General features: G+C 31.1%; 1 protein-coding gene across 2 annotated transcripts in view; it reads right to left on the reverse strand.

Annotated features, from left to right (window-relative positions):
* Positions 1-4,376: 4,376 nt before the first annotated feature.
* The window catches only part of LOC134708310 (serine/threonine-protein kinase N2-like), a 35,403-nt gene continuing 15,347 nt past the window's right edge, over positions 4,377-24,432 (reverse strand). For both annotated transcript variants that reach the window (XM_063568749.1, XM_063568748.1), the window contains exons 8-21: positions 20,872-20,981; positions 20,392-20,535; positions 19,731-19,806; positions 19,119-19,253; positions 18,368-18,528; positions 16,937-17,145; positions 16,370-16,442; positions 14,954-15,133; positions 14,262-14,413; positions 13,256-13,475; positions 11,947-12,054; positions 11,137-11,217; positions 10,335-10,394; positions 4,377-8,279 (exon numbers count right to left, since the gene is read on the reverse strand). In XM_063568749.1, the coding sequence (XP_063424819.1) occupies positions 8,136-8,279; positions 10,335-10,394; positions 11,137-11,217; positions 11,947-12,054; positions 13,256-13,475; positions 14,262-14,413; positions 14,954-15,133; positions 16,370-16,442; positions 16,937-17,145; positions 18,368-18,528; positions 19,119-19,253; positions 19,731-19,806; positions 20,392-20,535; positions 20,872-20,981 (1,853 nt within the window). In that variant the 3' untranslated portion in view covers positions 4,377-8,135. The remainder of the gene's footprint in view (positions 8,280-10,334; positions 10,395-11,136; positions 11,218-11,946; positions 12,055-13,255; positions 13,476-14,261; positions 14,414-14,953; positions 15,134-16,369; positions 16,443-16,936; positions 17,146-18,367; positions 18,529-19,118; positions 19,254-19,730; positions 19,807-20,391; positions 20,536-20,871; positions 20,982-24,432) is intronic.

Below are 24,432 nucleotides of genomic sequence, written 5' to 3' on the forward strand. Positions count from 1 at the left end.
ATCGTGGTGTTAAATGCCACTTTCATCACTATTGGAGTTTTCACTGCGGACAGTTTTTATATATGGAAAATAAAATCAAATCGAAAAAAAACCACTCATACAAATGGTAGCATCTGGCAAGTGAAAATTTCGTTCGTGTATATTTGTAGTCGCTGGGATGCTGTCTCATTGAGGCAAACGTGCATATCCTATTTCACATTTTAGCGTGCACGTGTCTTTTGGTTATTTTGATTGCTAGGTTGCTGTCCCTTTGACTTTTACCCCACATTCTGAATTGTTTTTGCTGCACACTATAAACTTTCAAACATGCAGTACATGTGTTATTTTATGTATTATAAAGTGAGAAAATGCTGAAGAGAAGAGCAAGGGACTAAGTAGAAAAAAGAAGGATTTTCTTTTCGCCGTCAAAACCCGACCTGCTTTGGCCACACGTAAATCGGTTGTCTACAAATATAGTCCATGTCATTTTTATGATTGTAAACTAGAAGTACTGTCTTTTAGGGGAACATTTTTGGCTTAAAATTGTAAGTTATGTTATTTATTTTTTTAGTGATTTGTATCATCATTTTGTAAAATATTAACTTATACAGATTGCATTGTGGGACTAAGTGTCAGAATTGTATGGATGGCAACTCTGTCTTTTTAAACAGCTTAACATTAATCGTAACCTTAAAAGAGCGACTTTTAACATGTGTCTAATAACTTTATTTCTTGTCACTAAGCAGATGATAATAAGTAAACACACATGCACAAGTACGTGTCAAGATGTGCTACAGATTTAATGTTTTCTTTTCACTGTAAATCTTAAACTGTGTGTTTGCATAAAAGAAATTTCTTCACTGGGCACTCTAGAGCTGAAACCTGTAGTCTTCAGTTTAGCAGGGACTTAACTCTGGCCTTTTTTTTTTGGTCATTTTTGCACATATTATCTAAATGACACAGCCAGTGCAGGAAAGCTATGCTTCCAAAACTACATATTTACCTTGCTACGAAATAATGCATCAAAATAATGACTTTGCGATATGTTCCTAGAAATTTTAGCAACTCTTGGACATAAAACACACCCTTTGTTATAAAGACACCAAATGGTATATATAAAAGTTTCTACCTCAAGTTTGAAAACGGACTTATTAGTTATTTAAAAAGTTTAAGTTGATGATAAGTTAAACATGAAAGGTCACCAACCTTAAATTGTGTTGGACTGAAAGACCTTCAAAAATAGGCCCACTATCTATCATGCTTTTACTCTTCCAATCCTGTATTTAAGTCTTATAATACTTCTTTGTCATGCACTTGCTTAAAAAAGCAAAGTAAGCTAACATTTTAAAATATTTCTCAATAATTTTTACTATTCCACAAGACATTCACAAAGAATTACCATTTGATGAAGGTGCGTCATGTACAGCGACAAATATATCAATCATAATATAAAAAGATAGAACCATATATGTGTGGTAAAACTTTGCTTTAGTCAATTTGAAGTTCCAGTTAATAGATTCTACAAGGAGAGGTATTAATTGATGAAGCTGATTTATGTCCAGCGACAAATATTTCAGCCACAATACCATAAGATAGTAATATGTATGAGTTGCAAAAAATATTTCTTCAGTCAAATTAAAATTCGAGTTTAAAGATTCTTGTTTACCAAACCTGAAATCGATGTAGGAAACGTCTAAAATACACAATGCTTGATTTTATTGATATCGTGGTGTTAAATGCCACTTTCATCACTATTGGAGTTTTCACTGCGGACAGTTTTTATATATGGAAAATAAAATCAAATCGAAAAAAAAACCACTCATACAAATGGTAGCATCTGGCAAGTGAAAATTTCTTTCGTGTATATTTGTAGTCGCTGGGATGCTGTCTCATTGAGGCAAACGTGTATATCCTATTTCACATTTTAGCGTGCACATGTCTTTTGGTTATTTTGATTGCTAGGTTGCTGTCCCTTTGACTTTTACCCCACATTCTGAATTGTTTTTGCTGCACACTATAAACTTTCAAATATGCAGTACATGGTTTATTTTATGTATTATTAAGTGAGAAAATGATGAAGAGAAGAGCAAGGCACTAAGAATAAAAAGAAGAAAATGTTGTGTTTTTCTCCGTCAAAACCCGACCTGCTTTGGCCTCACGTAAATCAGCTGTCTACAAATATATAGTCCCTGTCATTTATATGATTGTAAACTATAAGTACTGTTTTTAAGGGGAACATTTTTGGCCTAAAATTGTAAGTTATTTATTTTTTAGTGTTTTGTATCATCATTTTGTAAAATATTAATTTAAACAGATTGCATTGTGGGACTAAGTGTCAGAATTGTATGGATGGAAACTCTGTCTTTTTAAACAGCTTATCAATCGTAACCTTAAAAGCGCGACTTTTAACATGTGTCTAATAACTTTATTTATTGTCACTAAGCAGATGATAATAAGTAAACACACATGCACAAGTACGTGTCAAGATGTGCTACAGATTTAATGTTTTCTTTTCACTGTAAATCTTAAACTGTGTGTTTGCATAAAAGAGATGTCTTCACTGGGGACTCTATAGCTGAAACCTGTAGTCTTCAGTTTAACAGGGACTTAACTCTGACCTCTTTTGTCATTTTTACACATATTATCTAAAGGACACAGATAGTGCAGGAAAGCTATACTTCCAAAACTACACATTTACCTTGCTACGAAATAATGCATCAAAATAATGACTTTGCGATATATTCCTAGAAATTTTAGCAACTCTTGGACATAAAACACACCCTTTGTTATAAAGACACCAAATGGTATATATAAAAGTTTATACCTCAAGTTTGAAAACCGACTTATTATTTATTTAAAAAGTTTAACTTGATTATAAGTTAAACATGAAAGGTTACCAACCATAAATTGTCCCATCAGTGAAGCTTGAATTGAAAAAAGTAAAAAAAAAAAAAGCCAAATAAAGTACAAAGTTGAAGAGCATTGAGGACCAAAATTCCTAATAGTTTTTCAAAATGCAGCTTTCAGTTCTATTATAAAGGCCACATGGATAGCTCTGATTTCTTGTCCAGGCTATACAAAATGTAGCTTTCAGTTCCATTATAGAGGCCACGTGCATAGCTCTGATTTCTTGTCCAGGCTATACAAAATGCAGCTTTCAGTTCTATTATAGAGGCCACATGCATAGCTCTGATTTCTTGTCCAGGCTATACAAAATGTAGCTTTCAGTTCTATTATAGAGGCCACGTGCATAGCTCTGATTTCTTGTCCAGGCTATACAAAATGCAGGTTTCAGTTCTATTATAGAGGCCACATGCATAGCTCTGATTTCTTGTCCAGGCTATACAAAATGCAGGTTTCAGTTCTATTATAGAGGCCACATGGATAGCTCTGATTTCTTGTCCAGGCTATACAAAATGCAGCTTTCAGTTCTATTATTGAGGCCACAGGCATAGCTCTGATTTCTTGTCCAGGCTATACAAAATGCAGCTTTCAGTTCTATTATAGAGGCCACAGGCATAGCTCTGATGTCTTGTCCAGGCTATACAAAATGCAGGTTTCAGTTCTATTATAGAGGCCACAGGCATAGCTCTGATTTCTTGTCCAGGCTATACAAAATGCAGGTTTCAGTTCTATTATAGAGGCCACATGCATAGCTCTGATTTCTTGTCCAGGTTTTGCTTCTTTTTGGTTTTATCAGCTAACATTTGTACTTTTTAGACTTGTAATTATTTAGGACACTTTAGAGACATTAAATGTCAGAACATGCTAGTGTAATAAAATTAAGTTTAATTTTGAGGCTATTAACCTTAAAAGTGTCCTAACAAATGCAAACCATTGACATGGTGATGGAACTATCATAGATACATCTGATTGTGCAAATACATTTTATAGGACATTAGTGCTTGGCTGTACAGTGACCATTAGTTGTTAATTTCCATGCCATTTGATCTCTTGTTGATGCTCTTCTCATTAGCAATCATACCATATCTTCTTATTTTTATATTAAATGAAGATTATTATTGACCAACTTAAATAAGCCAAGATATAGTTCTATCAGTCCTCATGAAATAGAGCTTTGTAATTATACAAGGTTTAATAAGCTGACCACTGTCTATAATAGCCACATTCATCAGCTTTGTCAAAAGAAAAACACATCCAGGGGTTTACAAATTTCAAAAAGATCCGCAACTGTAATGTTTTGATAAAAAAAAAGTGAAATTTGATGAATTCAAATTTTTAACTGTGTCATTAAGCTTGCAATAAAATAAACAGTATTTAGTGCTTCCTTTTGGTTCTCTATTCTTGTATATGAATGAAAGTAAACCTGAACTATCAGCTATACTAGTGATCAAATTTACTCCAAAGGCCATAAGTAAACAAGAAAGAAGCCATGATTATGTTGAATGTACATTTGCATAGTCTTTTATTTATAAGTTATATACAAATATACACAATCTGCTGTAAATGCACTGATAGCAATATATTTACATCTGGATGGAATGATATTACTTGCTTATAAACAAGTCCAAAACCGAATCCACGGAATGATTCGTAGAAAACACTTTTTGTTTATCAAGTAAATTCAAGTAAACGGAAAGATACAGGATCCAACAATGTACTTTGAACAAGAAAACAGAGTCAAGTCTATTATTGTAGTCCTGTTTGAAAACTTTTTAAATCATATGACTTAAAATTTCTACAAGTAGATGTATATATTATGTATAGTTTTGGTTGAACACAAAAGGTGCCAGTCCTTTATGAAGAATACAATGTATGAAGAATAGCTGAAAGCTGTAACCAGCAAATATAACATGTTTTAATACAATCAAATGTATGATATCAATTGAGACTGGACATCTTAACTATCCAAGGTTTTGTTATGAAAAATAGCTATAAAACTTGTGAGTGCAGGATTGACACTTTATATGAAGTAACAGAAAAGTAAATCATCGTGTATTAAGAAATCACACCATGAACGTTTTGCAGGACAGCATAAAGTCCTTTCATATATTTTAAACATAAATCTATTTCAATTTTATGAATTAAAACCTTTAAATTACAACCAAGAAAACATATTGTATTTCAAAATCCTAGACATAAATGTTCAATTGTACAGTCACAAATAATGTTTTTTTTATTTTTTACAAAGTTTTCCAGTTTTTGGACTTGTTTATAAATAAACATGTTTTAAACAATCCTATCAATTTTTATACAACCCCAAAATAACAGAGGTATACAATTATCAGGTTTAATTTATTGAAATAATCTGGCTAGCCATTCTGATCAAATTAGGTTAATACCAAATCAAAAATAATTAAATTCTGGACCAAAATACAACTTTTAAACAGAAACAACACATGTTCTTTTCCTCACAATGATTTGAGACAAGTTTCAGCCGCTTAGCAAGTCTTGAACATTTTATGTATAGATGTTCAGGACCACACTTGTTGTTATACCCTATTTACTGTGTTGAGTGATTTACAGTGTAGTTATTCTAAAAGTGTATACTTCTGGTGAAACCTGAGTAAATGCGACACCTTTTGAAAACTTATTTCATACTTAAAATTAAACAATAACATGAGCATATGGTTTACCCAATACAAGTTAACAATAATCATATTGTATAAGAAATTGAACACCTTTCTTATATTTTTATCTTTAAATTTTTCTTCTTTTACTGTAACTTTCAATCCAAGATCAATCTGTAGATAAAGCATGATGATAATTGGTTAAGGTATTTCAATGATTGTGTTGTTTGATTATTTAGATAAGTTGTAATGTGGCCTTTAGGTATCTATTTGAAATGCATTGTCTTTTAATAGTCAGAGTAGATAAATTGTTTAATGCTGAGTCAGCATGTATTGATTTCTTAGTGAGAAAAACATTTCAGTATTTTACAAGAAATAGCACCCACAGGAGCCCATGCCCTGCTCACACATTCCCATGTTAAGTGAACAGCCTGGGTCACAACCCTAATCTGGCATATATTAAAAAAAAAAAGTTAATATCATAACAAACATGTAAAGTGAGCTTCAAGTTGGTGCGGTCACAACTTCTTAGAAAACTACCTTTATCTGAAACTTTGATCTACTACAATTAAACAAAAACTTAAACCTAATATGGGACATGTAGATGAAAAGGCAATCAGAAAGCACAATGTCCCTACTATTGTAGCCGGAGCACAAACATTACAAGTCATAACAGATTTCATTCCAAATGCATTGCAACTACAGAATAAAACGTATCATCAAAATCACACATTTCCTGAATTTCACGTTTTCTTGCACCACCATGTTACAGAAAATTAAAATAGCACTATAAATAAATAACCTATTAATGCAAGGGAGAATAAATTAATCATTTGCAAAATAAAAATCTAATTTAAAATTATGCATTGTAAATATCAAGTACAACCTTAAATCTCTTGCCAATCAAATGTAAATACTAAATCCTGTCTGACCACTGGCCAATACGGGATCAATTAAAGATCAATGCTGGAAAGTCATACATAATATAGTTTAATAAGTGTCTTTGTTTTATGTGAAAGCTCAACAGAATATTTGGTTTTACATTTATCAACCCCCCCCCACCCACCAAAAAGTTAATCTCATGATATTGTCTTAACATTCGAGTGTTCTTTTTATATATTAAATGACAAATTTTACCAATAGGAACAATTTATAATTATTTGTATTCAAATTATTTTTTTTTAGTAACCCATACATTTTTACATGTCTAAAGGAAAACTTGTGATATAAAATTGGTGATTTTTTTCTACACAACACATAGGAATGGTATTTAAATGCTTATTCAGAGAAATCTAACTTCCCTCATTGATATCTTTTGAATTGTTCAAAAAAGCAAAAACTAGTAAACTTTATATTTCCAAGATTGAAAATAAAATCTCCTTTTTTATATAAATTAAAAAAATATATTTCTCTTCCAATTATTTCAAACACTTTCTTCCTTGAACAAGGCTGGCATCAAATTTCAGTAAAATTGTTCTGAATCTTCAATATGAAGAAGGTGCACAATTTATAAAATTTATGACTTATTCTTGTTTTTTTGTCAGAGAAATTTATACTTTTAATCATAGGTCAGTTTTAGGGTCTTCAACTTTATTTTTATCAACTAAACACTTACTTATCAGATACTGATATATTTCATGTCATTGATTGACATATGTGTTGAAAAATCTGAATAAATATACAATCAGGATATTGAAATTTTAAAGGGAATGGTGACAAAATACATGTTTGTAATACCTTGTACACAGATAAATAATTCAAAAAATAGGCTTTCACTTTGACGTTGAGACAGTACAGAAATTCTTTAATGAACATTCATATAACAATATCCATAAAATCAGCATTAAAATAAACATAGTACATCGCTTAACAAAAAAAAAAAAAAAAGAGCAAAAAATCGACATTGAGAATATCATCTCAAAAGAACACTTCATATCTGTATTGCCTTAAATATTGTTCAATTAAAATAATAGTATCACATTTTAGGAAATTATTACAAGTGCCTATCTCATGAAAGATAAAAAAACAAAGTAAAGCTAATTGAAAACATGCTACGTCTCATATTCACCACTTTCAGACTAAACACTTCAAATATCTCTTAACTTATTAAATAATGGAATGAGAGTGAAAAATATTGTGTTAAACATTTTATAGATTGATAACTAAAGGGCTTACCCTTTATTCAAAAAGAAAAGAATTAAATCAATTTATATAAAGGGATGGGTGCATTAACTCAGTGACCAATATAAATCAAATTTGACCAAAAGCAATTATCTATAATTCACCATTTTTAAAAATATTTTTTTTAACTATTGTAACATATTTTTTAAATTTTAGTGTCCCATACAGAATATGTCTTTGCAATGGATTTTTTTTATTATCCAATTTGATAATAAAAAATTTCAACACAGAAATTGTGTAACCGGATAGGATTCTGGAATTGGTTTCATGAAAAAGCTTATCATTAAGATTGATTGTAATTCATGAACAATTCAGAATACTTATGATAAATTGTAGTTGTAAGTATTTGTTATGAAATTGACTCCTGGCCTCTAACATAAAAGATTTGTTGAGCATGCATCAGACCTAAGAATGATATTTCAGGAGACAGGCACTTGAATATTCTCAGCACCAATCAGCAATATAATTGAAATCTTTGAACATTGATTGATCATCCGTTAAAAGGTCTCTTCTGTCTTTAGCAGGAGTAAGTCTCGGCTGTTCTTGCGTAAATTCCTCATCAAAATTGCTTACATCTTCTGCAGTTTTCTGTAACATATAATGAAAGCCATGTATCAAGAGAATGGATTCTGCTTTTAAATATAACTAGACATCATTGAGATTGGAGCCATGCCAGTGGGCCAAACTGAATAATGTGTAGTAAAAAATTTGTATCTTTACCATAGTTTCACCTGTTTGTCAACTGAAAACAAAGATTTTGATCTTGACCTTTGACCTAGGAAGTTGCACATAAAGGTTTATGTACATGTCAAGTATCAACTTTGAAATCATCACGGTTCTCAAGATATAGAGCGGACAGAATCTTTACCATAGGGCATGGGGTTGTCAACTGAAACCATTGACCTGAGTCACCTGACCATTGAAATCGTAATGATTCTCAAGATATAGAGCAGACACAATTTTTAAGACTGGGGTTGTCAACTGTTTCATAGCAGTGTTCCCGCCTGCCCTAAATAGAAGGGCGCCCCGCCCTTGGTGCCCTTACCCCCGCCCTTCTGCCCTCCAAAGCCAAAGAATGTACCCCTCTGCCTTTTCAAAAGATACATTTTACAAATTTCATGCCTTCTGGCGTTTCCGGTGAAATTGTTACCTGATTGTGTAACACTAATTAACTGACAATAGGATTAAGTTAAATACCTAATGCCTTTGGCAGTTTTATCACCTCTGCTAATGATTGTTCACTGCTAATTAGTGGATTTAAGATAATTGAACAAATACTAGATATTTAATACAGAATGAAAATGACCATGTCAGCCATTTGTAATGTTTACGTATTATAGCATATGTACACATAAAAAAATATATTTTAAAATAAAATTTAAAACAATTTAATAGGCATACTAAGTTTTGACTAAATTAGTAGATTGGTAAAAACGTTTTGTTTTATAACCACGAGTATAAAATTAAAAGAAGAAACAAAAAAAATTGTATTTGAACATAACAAGATTGCACCACTTCCTGTTTTATTTCTTGTATTATAATCCTCCTTACATAGGAGCACTTAACAAATGCTTTTATTTTTTAACCATAATGGAGTTTATACCTACTGTAATATATGCAATGTATTATTGCATCATTATAATATAATCATCTCTTGTATCACCTGTTATATTTATAAAACTCCCTACTTAGGAGCACTTTGGTGTGCACTTCTTAATACTTTTTTGTAACAATTTAAAGGATTACAAGTTAGGTAACTTTCAATAACCATGATAACACAAATACTATACATGTATTTCTAAACAAGTAATTTTAATGTAGATAATTTAATTACATAACAAATTCAATTTTGTTTAGCTCCATCTTTTAGAACTACTTGTTTATTTCTATAGACTTGTATAATTAAGTTATATAAATTATAAAATTAAAAAAAAAAGATTTTTCTAAGGATTTTTTTCCTGATCAAAATGCACAGTTTGCATAAATTAACATCAATTAAAATGATATGCTTTGTGTCATGGTATGATAATTTGATAATAAAAAAATCTTACTGGAACCAACACTTGGAACACATTAATTTCTGTATAAGGTTAAAATACAAGTTATGTTCTGCAGCTGAGCCTAGCAATATATACATGTATACAAGGTTATTAATACACTGCCAAACAGTGCCCTTACAATTTGGTTTATTGCGCTAAAGTGCCCTTTCAGACAAGTAGCACCCTTCTGCCCTGAGATTCAAGCTGGAACACTGCATAGCATTATCAAACCCTAACTTTGGGCTTGTTAGTTTTGCAGCCTGATACACACTAATCAGATTGTTAGTTTAGGGTACTAAGAATTACAACTTTCTGCAGATTTTGTTTTGTTTAATCTAATCAAGAATAAGGGTCATTTTCAAATAAGTGTAATTTCTTTTAAAAGGCAATTTTTTTCACCAGAGGGATAGTAAATTAGTTGCCAGACCATTCATAACTTGCTGCAGTTTTCTAGGAAATGGACAAAAAACACAAGACTTAACCAATTTGTAACTGATCTAAATACATACAATTATCTGTACAATAAAATAAAAAGAGTGAAGAGGGCCTTGTCACAAGACAGGACAGACAAATGTGTAACTAAAATACAATGTTTCATACTTACAACTGTTGGAGTAAATGGAGGCTTAACTTTCTTCATAAGTAGGTCATCCCAATTTAAATTCTGAAAAAAAATAATCATTAATAAAATAATTCAAATATCATATCAGATAAACAAAGTAATCACTTACATGTTTAACCCCTCCACATAGTGAATGTATGTAACTGTCCCAAGTCAGGAGCCTGTAATTCAGTGGTTGTCGTTTGTTTATGTGTTACATATTTGTTTTTCGTTCATTTTTAAAAAATAAATAAGGCCTTTAGTTTTCTCGTTTGAATAATTTTACATTGCAATTTTGGGGCCTTTTATAGGTGACTATGCGGTATGGGCTTTGCTCATTGTTGGAGGCCATACGCATACCCATAGCCAGGAGGGCTTCGGGGAGTTTGGACGAACCCCCCCATTGAAATCAATAAGCACTGTTAAAGTCAAGTTTGTTCAAATTGTGACTGTTAAAAGTCGAGTCAAACGAACCCCTCCTTGGAAATTCCTGGCTACGGTGACCTATAGTTGTTAATTTCTGTGTCATTTTGGTCTCTTGTGGAGAGTTGTCTCATTGGCAATCATACCACATCTTCTTTTTTATTATCATTGCCATTACAAATTGCTGACATTCCAAACAACTTTAAAAAATAATGGCCTTGTAATTGAAAGTCTGAAGTTTGGTGATGACTCCAAAAATATAACCTTATCTATTTTTTTTTTATATTTTGGGTCTTTACATTTGTAGGAAAATATTGTTAAAATTGCCAAATAACTTCTTTTTCATTAAACTTAAATATCTATTTAACCATCAAAAACTTACCCTAAAAAATGCTTGTTTCTTTACATCTTCAGCATCACGTTCACTTGAGCCAAGACGTCGGTCAGGATTTCGTCTCAGTAGCTAAAAAATTAATATAATGTTACAGCTTATCTATTCAACAGATAAGACATCAATTGTTTAAAGAACTTTACATTTAATAATGAACGCAGCATTTGTGCATCATATCTGTCTCCCTTCTTTTGACTTTGAAAGAGTTCTACATGATACTAACTCTTCAAATTGATATGTATTAAATATTTGTTTTTTCAAATTGATATGTATTACATATTTGTTTTTCAATCATTTTTTAAAAATAATTAGGCTGTTAGTTTTCTTGTTTGAATTGTTTTACATTTGCCATTTCTGGGCCTTTTATAGCTGACTATGTGGTATGGGCTTTGCTCATAGTTGTAGGCTGCAAGGTGACCTATAGTTGTTTATTTCTGTGTCATTTGGTCTCTTGTGGAGAGGTGTCTCATTGGCAGTTGTACCACATCTTCTTTTCTATAAACATACTAGGGGGGTTGTTTTCACTACTTATAAGACAATTGTATACTGTGGATTCATTAATATTTGTTGGATACCAATTTTTTCATGGGTTTCGTGGATATAGAAGAACCACGAATTTAAAGGTTCAACGAAATACAAATTTCTACAAAGTTGTATCAAGACTTTCCCAGAACCACAACATCACATGTCCACGAATATGCAAGCTTTCCACAATCCACGAAAAATTGGTACCCACAAAAAAAAATGAATCCACAGTAATTGGATTACATTTGGTGAAATTAAAGCAGATTATATACAAACCCTTCTCATTATTGCAATGGCTTCTGTAGACAAGAACCTTGGATACCGGACCTCTTCATTAACAATACTGTCAAACACTTCCTCCTCATCATCACCAGGGAATGGAGACTACAAAACACATCAAACATATTAAAACCAAATCCATCAGTTTATTCATTCCATGTAAATTGTCTTCCACAAAATACACCTTATCGCTATTTGTCCGCCATTACTGGATATCACACAGGTTCCCTTAAAATTTTGACGTCATAAAACAAAATATCTGACGCCACAATGGAAAAGAGATTGTTGTTGACGTCAAAAGTTCAAGTGGCTGGGTCAGCCGGAATAAGCGATAAGGTGTATTTATCCAACACAGAATGGCGTTGTTTTTTTTTAAGGGGAGGGACGGAGGAACTTCATTACATTTAAGTCAATGTTTCCTTTTTTGTTCAAGCAATTACACTTTCTTATCAGTTATATGTTTAACCCCACCAAATTCTTTGAGTGCCTGTCTCAAGTCAGGAGCCTGTAATTTTTTCTTTGAGTGCCTGTCTCAAGTCAGGAGCCTGTAATTTTTTCTTTGAGTGCCTGTCTCAAGTCAGGAGCCTGTAATTTTTTCTTTGAATGTCTGTCTGACTCTCAAGTCAGGAGCCTGTAATTTTCACAAGTTCGGGTTTGTCAATGCATTTGTTTTTTCGTAAATTGTTTTGTTATAAATTATGCTATAAGTTTTCTCAATTGAATTTTTTTCATATTTTTTATGTTGGGGGAATTTTATAGCCGACAATTCAGTATGTGTTTTTCTCCTTGTTGAGGGACTCATGCTTGCCTTTAATAGCTTACAACCATTCCTATCTTTTTAACTTTGATGGATAGTTCTCTCATTGGCAATCATACCACATCTCTCTTATTTTTGTATTAATACTATCATGATGACCATGCTGCCAGTAACAAATCTTCTTTAGCATCCAGACACTGTTTTCCTGAAATCATTTCATTACAATATCCATATCTTTACTTTTCATAAACTGTTTGTTCTGTACTACAGTTCTTGGGACTTCAAAAAAACTTTTTGAATAATTATACAACTTTTCTTGACCATCTAGACATTGTTTTCTTGAAATCAATTCATCACAATAATCTAATGATAATCTTTACTTTTCTGCTAGTTTTGTTTGCCCTTCATGACTTCACTAACTTTTTTTTAAAGAATTATACCATTCTTTAACAATTGTTCAACATTTTGTGAACCTGTAACTATAAAAACACCATGACTGACACTAAATAAAGTTGTTTAATATATTATAAATCTCAATATCAGACTCACCTCACCAACCAACATTTCAAATACTAATACACCTAATCCCCACCAATCAACCGAACGTGTATATGAGGTTTCCGTTAAAACTTCAGGGGCAAGAAATTCAGGCGTTCCACAGAATGTACTAGTTCTATCACTATATCCCATACTTTCTTTACATAGTCCAAAATCAGCTATTTTTAAAAATCCTTCTTTATCCAGAAGTAAATTGTCAAGTTTAAGGTCTCTGAAATTGAAGAGTGATATACAATTAAGATTGGAAATAAAATCTTTTTAACGTGTTTTAGTACATAATAATATTATGCAGTCATATATATCAATAATATGGAAATTCTTTCATTCACTTTTCGGGTAGATTCAAATTACATAAATCAGATACAAGTCAGTGATATTGTTCGCCTTAAATTACTGGAGAATAAAGGCTTTTTCCCCTGAAGAAGAACCCCAATTTGAATAAAAATTTCTTAAAATTATTCCCAAAAAGACAGCTTTTTTTCCCAAACAGTGCAGTCAAGTAGTAATTGTGCATGCATACAAACATGCCTAAAAATGACTACATGTACAGATTTGAGGGTCTATTTATGTATTATCACTGACAATAAGGGCTCTTTTTTTCAAATGAGGGTTTAACTCTTGAAAGGGGATCTGCAAATTGAAGTTCCAGTTGAATTCATGGTTTATTATAAATTTTCCAATTTGATACACACGACGCATATTTTCTCAATAAAAAAGGGTAGAGGTAGTTTTGAAAATAGCCAACAATATCACTGCAAGTAAAACCTTAATTAGTGAAATGATTATTTCACTTAGAGTGATGATTATAATGTTAATAAAATGATTGAACCAATGCATGCACATATCCATTTTATTGGGTAAAATTAGAAAGATCATACAATTAGATAATATATGAATGAGCTGAAGGGTTTACTATTCAAAGTACTGAAATGTCCACTACAGCTGGGGATAACATTTTCTTTAAAGAACTAACATACTACTCTATGTTTAAACTCACCTATACACAATATTATGCTCATGTAGATACTGTAAACCTAATACAACACAACCAGCGTAAAATACAGTCCGTGGTTCAGAAAACACATCTGTGTGAATATGCATCATTAAATCTCCACCACAGGCATATTCCATCACAAATATCACATGCTCCTGAAAAAGTACGGGAAAACATTAAATATCATACATATCTTTATTCCATCACAAATATCACATGGTCCTGAAAAATGAATTAAAACTTCATTAATAATTGTTACAGCCAATAAATCAATTATCATAGTCTAATCTTATTTTTCTTAAATTCATTAAATATCTTGATTGGAACACAGTTATACTCATCTACAGATAAAAGAGTTCTACATTACAAATATTAACCAAGAAATTGTATGACTAAAAGATATGACTAATTTGTGGGGTAAACTTTAAGGAATTTCAATTTCCATAATATAAAGAGAATGAAATATCACAGTAATGAACTTCAAGAAATAGAAACCATAAATGTAGAGATTTATTACTTAGTATCTATAACCCAACAAACTTGAGATAAAGTTTTGATTTTCATTTTTTATTATTATTACTATAATATAACCAGGTTTACTCTCTTTGGTGTCTTGTGGAGAGTTGCTCTTTGGCAATCATTCCACATCAATAAAATAAAATCCATCTAAAAACCAACAACAATGGTCTACTTACATTAGTTTGGAAGCAAGCAAATAAATTAACAAGAAATGGATGTCTCATGGAATTAATCACTTCAAATATTCGTTTCTCTGACATTAAACTTTCCACTTCATCCCGCGCTATAATTTCTGCTTTCTTTAAAGCTTTTAATGCAAAAAATTCTTTAGTATTTCTATATTCTGCTAAAATTACCTAAAATAGAAAAAAAGAACATTTCTAAATAATTCAATACATTGTTTTTCGTTAGAACTTTTCAAGACTTATTTACCTCCATAAACTTGAATATAATAAATGAGTATAATTAAGTTATCCACATTAAATTTACTGAATTAATTTGATGATAATCAGTTTTTATTAGTATAAAGTATATTGCATCTCTGATGAAGAACTAAAAGATGTTTTTTGGTGCCTATTAAAACATTTAAACTCACTGCATTTGTTTACCCCTGTTTTAAGTCAGGAAGCTAATGTTCAGTGGTTGTTGTTTGTTGATGTGGTTCATAACTGTTTCACGTTTCTACTTTATTAAATAGATTAGACCGTTGGTTTCATCCTGTTTGAATGGTTTTACACTGGTCATTTTAGGGCTCTTTATTGCTTGCTTTTCAGTGTGAGCCAATTTCTATGTTGAAGACTGTATGTAATTTGACCTATAATGGTTTACTTTTACAAAATGTGACTTGGATGGCAAGTTGTCTCATTGACAAGCTTACCACATCTTCTTATATCAATGATTTATAAGCATTAGCAGAACTTATGGTATTGATTTACTTTTCTCATTTTTATGATATGTTTGAGAGAATGTGTTAATTCAAACTGGAAGAATGGTGCTATTTGAAACAGTGACACAGTTCTACTATAATAAAAACTTTTTTCATGTAAAAAAAAAGATTAGTTGCTGTCTCGTTGACAAAATCTAACTTCGAGTGTTGAGTTGTAGAATTGCTGTCTGTTTTGGTGTGTTGAAGGATTTCTGTCTTTATGTCTAGGTGTTCTCTGATATCCTTATTTAAAACAATAACCAGTTTTCTACATCATAAATAGATTCAATCTACTAACTTATAAATCTCATTCCAACTAAATTTTTTAAGTGAGTACATACAATTATAGAAGCTATCTCTTTTACTCTTTTGTTTTCAACAATGAATTTAATCAAAACTATTGAAGCTTTCTGATAGGAAATGATATATTACTAACATCTAATGAAACAAATGAAATATTTTGTGGTCATACAAAAATGGTGGTGGTTTCCATGTTTGATAAGTGCCTGCCCTGGTTACCTACATGTCTAACTTAGAACAGTCCAACACAATAGTGATATAACTTCTGATTAGTTGAATGAATTGCTCAACTCATTTACTTATCTGGTACTGACTGGACCTAATACAAGTTGTTCCAGCATCATAGTGTTTTATTTTGTTTACTCACTTTTCCAAAATGCCCTCTACCTAATACACTAACAGCTCTAAATTCATCCATCTGTACATGTTGATCAGAGAAACTAAAATATACAAACAAAGACCAGGATGTTAAATGGTATCCAATATATTGATATCAGATTTATGTGAAAATTTGAACAAACATATTTTGATATCTTAACAAGCAAGAGATTCCTTATTCTTTTATAAACATGATAAACAGAAAATGTCATCCATAAATATTAAATTAATCCAATTGGTCACTATGGTAATAAATTATCCGATAGAGGCCATATCCCTGAGTTTGAAAAGGAAGTCTGTTTACTCTGTTAATATGAAACCTTTAGTGGATAAAATTTTCTTATTAAAAGAATTTACTTTTATTCTTCCCTTCAAATATTGTGTTTGAGGAATGCTTAACCAAATTTACTTGATTTTCAATACATAAGTCAAGTTAACACAAACACAATTTTGAAAAAAAAAGAATGAAAATATGTGTACTCTTTTTCCTTTTTCATGTAAACAAAATGTCACGATTACCATACAAGCAAATGTTTTTACAAAATGGAATACATACTCTGGTTCTGGCACAACGTATGAATTTTTTTGAGTTGTTTTCTGTGGAAGTGGAGGTGATGGTTGTTTATATGATGAGGGTCTATAGGATGAAGTCTCTGATGAAGGTTTAGGCAGAGTGTTTATCACAACAGGTAATTCTTTATCTAAGTCTATCGTACTATTGGCATCATCCCCGTCAGGTAGGAAGTCAAAAGATTCTAAAGCACGCTGAAAACAAATGGTAAATATTATAGGCACGTAATTCTTTATCTAAATCTATCATACTATTGGTATTATTCCTTGTCAGGAAAGAAGTCAAAAGATTCTAAAGCACGCTGAAATAAAATGGTAAATATTATTGTACTATTGGCATCATCCCCTTCAGGAAGGAAATCAAAAGATTCTAAAGCATGCTGAAATAAAATGGTAAATAATATAGGCAAGTAATTCTTTATCTAAATCTATTGTACTATTGGCATCATCCTCGTCAGGTAGGAAGTCAAAAGATTCTAAAGCACGCTGAAATAAAATGGTAAATATTATCATACTATTGGCATCATCCCTATCAGGAAGGAAGTCAAAGGATTTTAAAGCACGCTGAAAAGATATGGTAAATATTATTGTACTATTGGCATCATCCCCATCAGGAAGGAAGTCAAAAGAGTCTAAAGCACGCTGAAATAAAATGGTAAATATTATCATACTATTGGCATCATCCCTATCAGGAAGGAAGTCAAAGGATTTTAAAGCACGCTGAAATAAAATGGTAAATATTATCGTACTTTTGGCATCATCCCTATCAGGAAGGAAGTCAAAAGATTCTAAAGCATGCTGAAAACAAGTGGTAAATATTATAGTCACGTAATTCTTTATTTAAATCTATCATACTATTGGCATCATCCCCATCAGGAAGGAAGTCAAAAGATTCTAAAGCATGCTGAAAAGATGTGGTAAATATTATAGACAGGTAATTCATAAATGGTAAATATCAAAGGCATTTTATCCAAACCATAAAGGTTACTACAATTGCACCTGTATGCTGTATTCTGTTATATTTTCTATATATCTATGCATTATTTATTCAAATATATAAATCCATTTAAATATTTTCTAAATTAACAAATATTTATTTTTCTTTTAGTTTTATTAAAACAAGAACATATATCTCAATAATTTGGTACATAATCAAAAAAATGTCTTTTCCATAAGATTCAATCTGATATGGGATAGACAACTTTTTTTCATCCCCCTTAACAGAGTATCACTTCCACAAAGTCATGCACTATTATTTCGTACATTTGGATTGAGAGTTGTCTCATTGGCACTCACACCACATCTTCCTACATCTTTATAGCATGTTTGTGTTTCGTAGCATAGTTAAGGCTTTATAAGACATCCCAAGAAGTAGAAATGTTTTTGTTTATAGACATGACAGGAGGTAGGCTCTCACCTGTATAGCACGTTCTTGATGCTGTGGAGGTGTTGTAAAGTCTCTATTAGACATGACAGGAGGGGGAGGAGACATAGGAAGAGCAGGAACTTTTTCATCATTTGATACTGGTTCAAAATTAATAGTGTGAATAGGAGGTCCTCTGTCCTGCGCCATAATACCTGAAAATACAAAATATAATGTCAAATTTATATCTCAAGAATGCCCTTTCAGTTATAAAATGTTTACAAATGTTTAGTTCATCATGTTACCGGAGGCAGACATAGCAGTTACGATATCTTTCAACTAACATCTCGATGAACATATATATTCTCTCTTGAAAATCAAAAGTCAAATGAAGTTTTAGGAAAGAATGAACAAAAGTAAATAATGTTGTTAAAGATGTGATGTCATTAGACTGTGTATTCAACTTTCAATCTTCTATAATGTCTGCCTTTTTTCATAATCAAGAAATAACATGCACGTTAAAATCTGTGGTAGATGGTTTTTAATTATTATTCTATAAACTTCATACATTGTCATGTACTCAGCAGTATCTTGTATTTCTTCCAGTCTGCACCAAAAACTCTTTCAACTACTAGTCCAAAGACTGATATTCTGAAATTTTTCTTATTGGTCCAAACAAAATTTTGCAAAAACTTACTAGTCCAAAAGAAATTTTACTAGTCTGGGGCAATGTTCTTCCATTGTTTGTATTGTTTCCTTTTCTATCATTTATAAATATCTATCTAAACAAAACACTAGTACATACCAGGGGAACTTATCTGACTGGCTGGACTAAGGGCAGTGGCATTATCTCGACATTCATGTGGTAAAGCTCTCTTCATCAGACGTCCCCATGTTGCAACATTTATATTCATTTGGCCAGGTCGGAGAAAATTCTTTCCTGTAATCATGGTAATAGACAAGTAATAACTTTACATAAATTTTTCTCATTTGTTGTTTTTTTCATCTCCTTCTCATCTTAATAAATGAATTAAATTAAGTAAAAACGTGACATTGTACATCTTAATCTCTCATCACTAAATTAAATTAAGTAAAAACGAGACAATGTACATCTAAATCTCTCATCACTTTTGATTTCACATATTTTGTAGCTGCTTAAATCTTGAACTTTAGATAACATACAACTTTGCCATTACAAACAGAGGTACTTCCAGAAGAAGTGAATAATTTAACAGGATAATATCAGTCAAACTAACCTGACTGTGTAAGGCTTTTACAGAATAACCTTATTTTCAAAGTAAGGAAATAGAAGTAATAACTCTAAAAACTTGTCTGTAGGTAAAAGAACTTTTCTTGCTACTTGAAATTTGTGTTGAATACATCTATACCATATATTTAATCTCTTTATAATAACTACCTTTATGTTTTGGAAAAATCTTTCTCTGTCTTTGGAGTTTAGGTTTTCTGGACAAAGTAGGATTTACAAACGTAATCTATAAATAAATACAAAGTTATCTATGTAACATATACAAATACATATTACTTAAAATTAAGAAATTATTGTGTGTATTTATTAGTGAGATTGTTGAACAATGGACACATGTGCAAGATTAACTATTGTATTTCTTTTCAATTATTGGAAATGCTATCAATATTCATAGCAATAATGCCATTTTTTATTTTGTCATGAACCTGCAATGTTTGCAAAAATTTCTGAATTTACAATATTTGATGTTTCTTGATAATGAATTAATCTTTTAGAATCTAAAAAGTTGAATTCTCCATGCAAACTTTGAACTATGTTTGATTAAAAGAATACTACAAACAAAAACTGTCCACAAAATTGATTAAACATTTTTTTTGTATTTTTTCTGCTTCTTTTTTTGGAACTTGTCTACCCTATGAAAGAATGAGAGTTTTCCATAACAATTTGACATTTTAAATCCTCCAAGATTTTATGGTAGCTCAATGTTTTGTTGTGTTATAAATATGTAAAATAACAGGAGATTGTGATCCACTGATAACAAATAACACAATATACTATCCTCTGTTTAAATTAAATTTGTATGTTAACTTACTTCTGCAAATAAAATTCCTTGTGGTTCTAAATGAATTGCCATTCCATGTCTCTGATTATCAAGGAAATCTTCGAGTCGTAAGAACTTTACAGCACTCATCTGTCGCCAATCTCTCCAGTAGATTGCTAACTCTAACTCTCTAGACTGCAACCAAAATATTTTGGAATAAATATTTGTTTACCATGGATTCATTTATTTTTCATGGGTACCAACTTTCATCAATTAAAGAAAACCTATTTTCATGGATATCTAATTTCTTGGTTTTACAAAAGAATGCATACAAACCTATAGAAAATTTGTTCTTAGTTGAATATTTTAGTTCATGGTATTTTTATTAGCCTATGAATAATAATAAACTTGGTTTTTTTTCTCAAAATTTGTTTATTTGATTTTGATGTTTTCTTAAACAATTTCATTTTCTAAAATCAAATTTATTAATTCAAGTGCATGTGCTACCATCACAGTTAATGTATAATTTACCCTATCAAGTTCTATATTAAATCTTTGATCCCAGCACTGTTGACTACACGTCTTCCAGCCAGTCTGACCTACTTGAACATTGTCTAATTTGATAACAGCCATCACTTCATCTAAAATGGTCCAAAATCATTAATTCAATGATTAAACCTGAATTTTAACCAAAATATTCATCTTTAATTAATAATCTATACAATCTTTTTATTTAACCTTTTAAATATTTCGATAAGTTAGGCTTAAATTAAAATATTGTTTGTTTGCAGTTTACCGACCGACCCTTGAAAATCCTCCCGACTGTGAAAATTTTATTGCTTTAAATTTGAAGAAATTTTTTTTAATACCTCTAGTGACGCGATCCGGAACTTTGGGTCCTTTCCGGAAATGATTTAAAGTCTGGGTCAATTACGCATTTCAAGTTTGGGTTTTCTTAGCTTCCCGTCAAGCGTTCATGTGACCTTTTAATGATAAAGCACATGGAAATTGTTTACAGGTATCCATGAAGTCACGGAGGAGTACTTTACGCTGTCGTCTCGTGTCAATTTTAAGACAAATAACAAACAAAAAAGTTTATTAGTAAACTGTTTATACAGATTCAGGCACATGTAATGATGTGTGATGATATCATTGACGATGATGCAGCGGATATTCATAACTGACACGATAACCATTCTGTCTCAAACAAATCGGGTTCAGAATCTGTGGAGCCTGACTTTATGGAACCAATTTCAGTGGTTAAATAATTTGACAGCAGCTTGAAGTATGGCATATTTTCTACAAAGTTGTGAAGACGACAAAGATGAAACCACTCCTCCGTGACTTAAATCTTCATGGATATCTGTAAACACGCCTGTACGGAGGAAGGGCTCATTTGAAATGTTAATGGATATAGATCATGCCAAATCAATAAGAAGCAACCCTAACTACACAAAGATGTAGAGAAAATGAATGGTTAGCTTGAAAAATAAATAAACTCTCTCTATATTAAATCTATCTTCGATTGCAATGAGTATGCTCCTTTAGGATAAGGGGGGCTGCCCCACTCATTGCAATTATTCTTTCTTGCAATATTAAATATACCCAAACTGTGTGGCCTGTGTGAATTCAATTAAAACATGTCCTTAGGAGCTATGCTGCCAATTTTTTTATGCATTAAAAACATTTCAGTACAGACCATTTACTTTTAATGGGGTGCTATGGATTTCACCCGAAACTTTAGATTTCTTTGGTTTTCATTAAAGCCTGGCAAAAATATAAACTTATCACATGTAATTAAATATTGTTAGAAAACAGTCGGATGTCTAATACTTTTTTTTCAAGTTGCCTTTTTTTCAATTGAGGAAGATTCAATGGTTATTTTTTTTATTAAAAATACACTCTTTAATAATTGTCTTATAAATCTATAATATATACATTTTTCTGATGAAAATACTCTACTCATGAAAACATTCTAGTCAAGAAGCATACATGTCTGAACATATTTCTTTAAACAGTTCTAGTCATAATGACATTCCTTGTTTATAAGTGTTCCAGTATTTAATAATTATACCATATTTTATGTCATAAATTGGATAATGACACTATGTTAAAGTTTCAGTTTTGGTTAAAAAGTTTTTTATCTGAAAATGCCTGTTCATTTGATGTTGGTTTTCAGCATGTCCAGTGTTTGTTGTTTTAAAATGTTTTTTTTTCATCACAAGAAACTTGGTTTAGTGTAACTGCTTGTTTAAACTGTAATTTGGCTGATAAAATAAAATATTTTTCCTACCTACCGACCCTTCAGTCTGAAGGTACAGTCGGAAAACTGCAAACAAACATATTTTTAAGGTTGGCCTTAACTAACAGATAAAATTTCTATTTTTAAGGACTGTCCAATCGCTGGTTTCTTAAAATGAATCTGTATATAAAAATGGAAAATTTGCATTGAAATATCTAAGGATATTTAACCAAAGACTTAGGGTTTAAAAAAATATCTAACTTGTTAAATAAATTTTAACATCTACCCATGTGAAAAATTGACTTTTTATTCTTCAGTTACAAAATTACTTTGTTTTGAAACATATTTATTAGTAGCATAGAAACCAAAAGGACAGGCAGTACACATACATGTATTTGTTTAAATAAAACAATTATTCAGATTAACTATTTCTGCTATAGTAAATCATTTATACAAATTTTGCCTGCACTTTATAATTGTCTGACAAAAAATTCAATAGGGGAAATATTTGTAGTGACCTTTGGATTACATAAAACTTATTCTATTGTCATTAAAAATATAATACAGGAAATAATTTTATACAGATTCAAAAGAAAACAAATATTCAGGTAATAAATATATATACAGGTCACCATCAGGATCTGACACATAAAGTGATCTTTAAGGGCATACGATACAGTTACAGGGAAGGTAATGACGTTGCTAACGTAATTTGTTATTTTCGCGACGTCAAACTGTGACATATCGGGAAAAGATGCATTTTTCGACTGATTTTTATCATTCAAACTGATTTAATTTGAAAACGAGTTCATGGACCCCTATTTTTCAAAACGGCATTTTGTTTCATTTTGCAGGGAGATAATGTGACCCAAATTTTATAAAACTGTAAATAGAGGATTTTTTTAAATTTTGATAAACATGCTGTAAAAAATGACGTTTTTTCCTCAATTCATGAACATTTGATAAATTTGAGTTATTTCTGAATAAAAAATTGCATATTATTTTAGTGTATTTATAAAATACAGAAATTACCGATTATTTAACAAAAAACAATTTGTGTTTATCTTTTATAACAAAAAAGTTATGTCTTTCTTTCGAAACAGAAATTACGGCCACAAATCTGAATTTTGAGCAAATATACAAAATTTCGACCTCATTTTACTCAAAAAGTAGCACATGAAGGTATATTTTTTATGACATATTTGATTTAATCAGGTAAAAAATAGCCTATATGCAAATTTTCATGAACTTGTAAATACTGGATCAAAACTGTATCGTATGCCCTTAAAGTAGGTTTGACAGTACATGAGGATCTGACACATAAAGTGACCTTTAAAGTAGGTTTGACAGTACATGTATTACAGAACATGCTAACAGATAAAACTTACTTGACACTTCCTCTTTAACATTATAAGTTTTAGTACTGCCTCTATAGTTCTTAGAGCCTGGTAACAAACTATAACTTACTTGACACTTCCTCTTTAACATTATAATTTTTAGTACTGCCTCTATAGTTCTTAGAGCCTGGTAACAAACTATAACTTACTTGACACTTCCTCTTTAACATTATAAGTTTTAGTACTGCCTCTATAGTTCTTAGAGCCTGGTAACAAACTATAACTTACTTGACACTTCCTCTTTAACATTATAAGTTTTAGTACTGCCTCTATAGTTCTTAGAGCCTGGTAACAAACTATAACTTACTTGACACTTCCTCTTTAACATTATAAGTTTTAGTACTGCCTCTATAGTTCTTAGAGCCTGGTAACAAACTATAACTTACTTGACACTTCCTCTTTAACATTATAAGTTTTAGTACTGCCTCTATAGTTCTTAGAGCCTGGTAACAA

Source organism: Mytilus trossulus, chromosome 2 (assembly GCF_036588685.1).
Source record: "Mytilus trossulus isolate FHL-02 chromosome 2, PNRI_Mtr1.1.1.hap1, whole genome shotgun sequence".
Lineage (NCBI taxonomy): Eukaryota > Metazoa > Mollusca > Bivalvia > Mytilida > Mytilidae > Mytilus > Mytilus trossulus.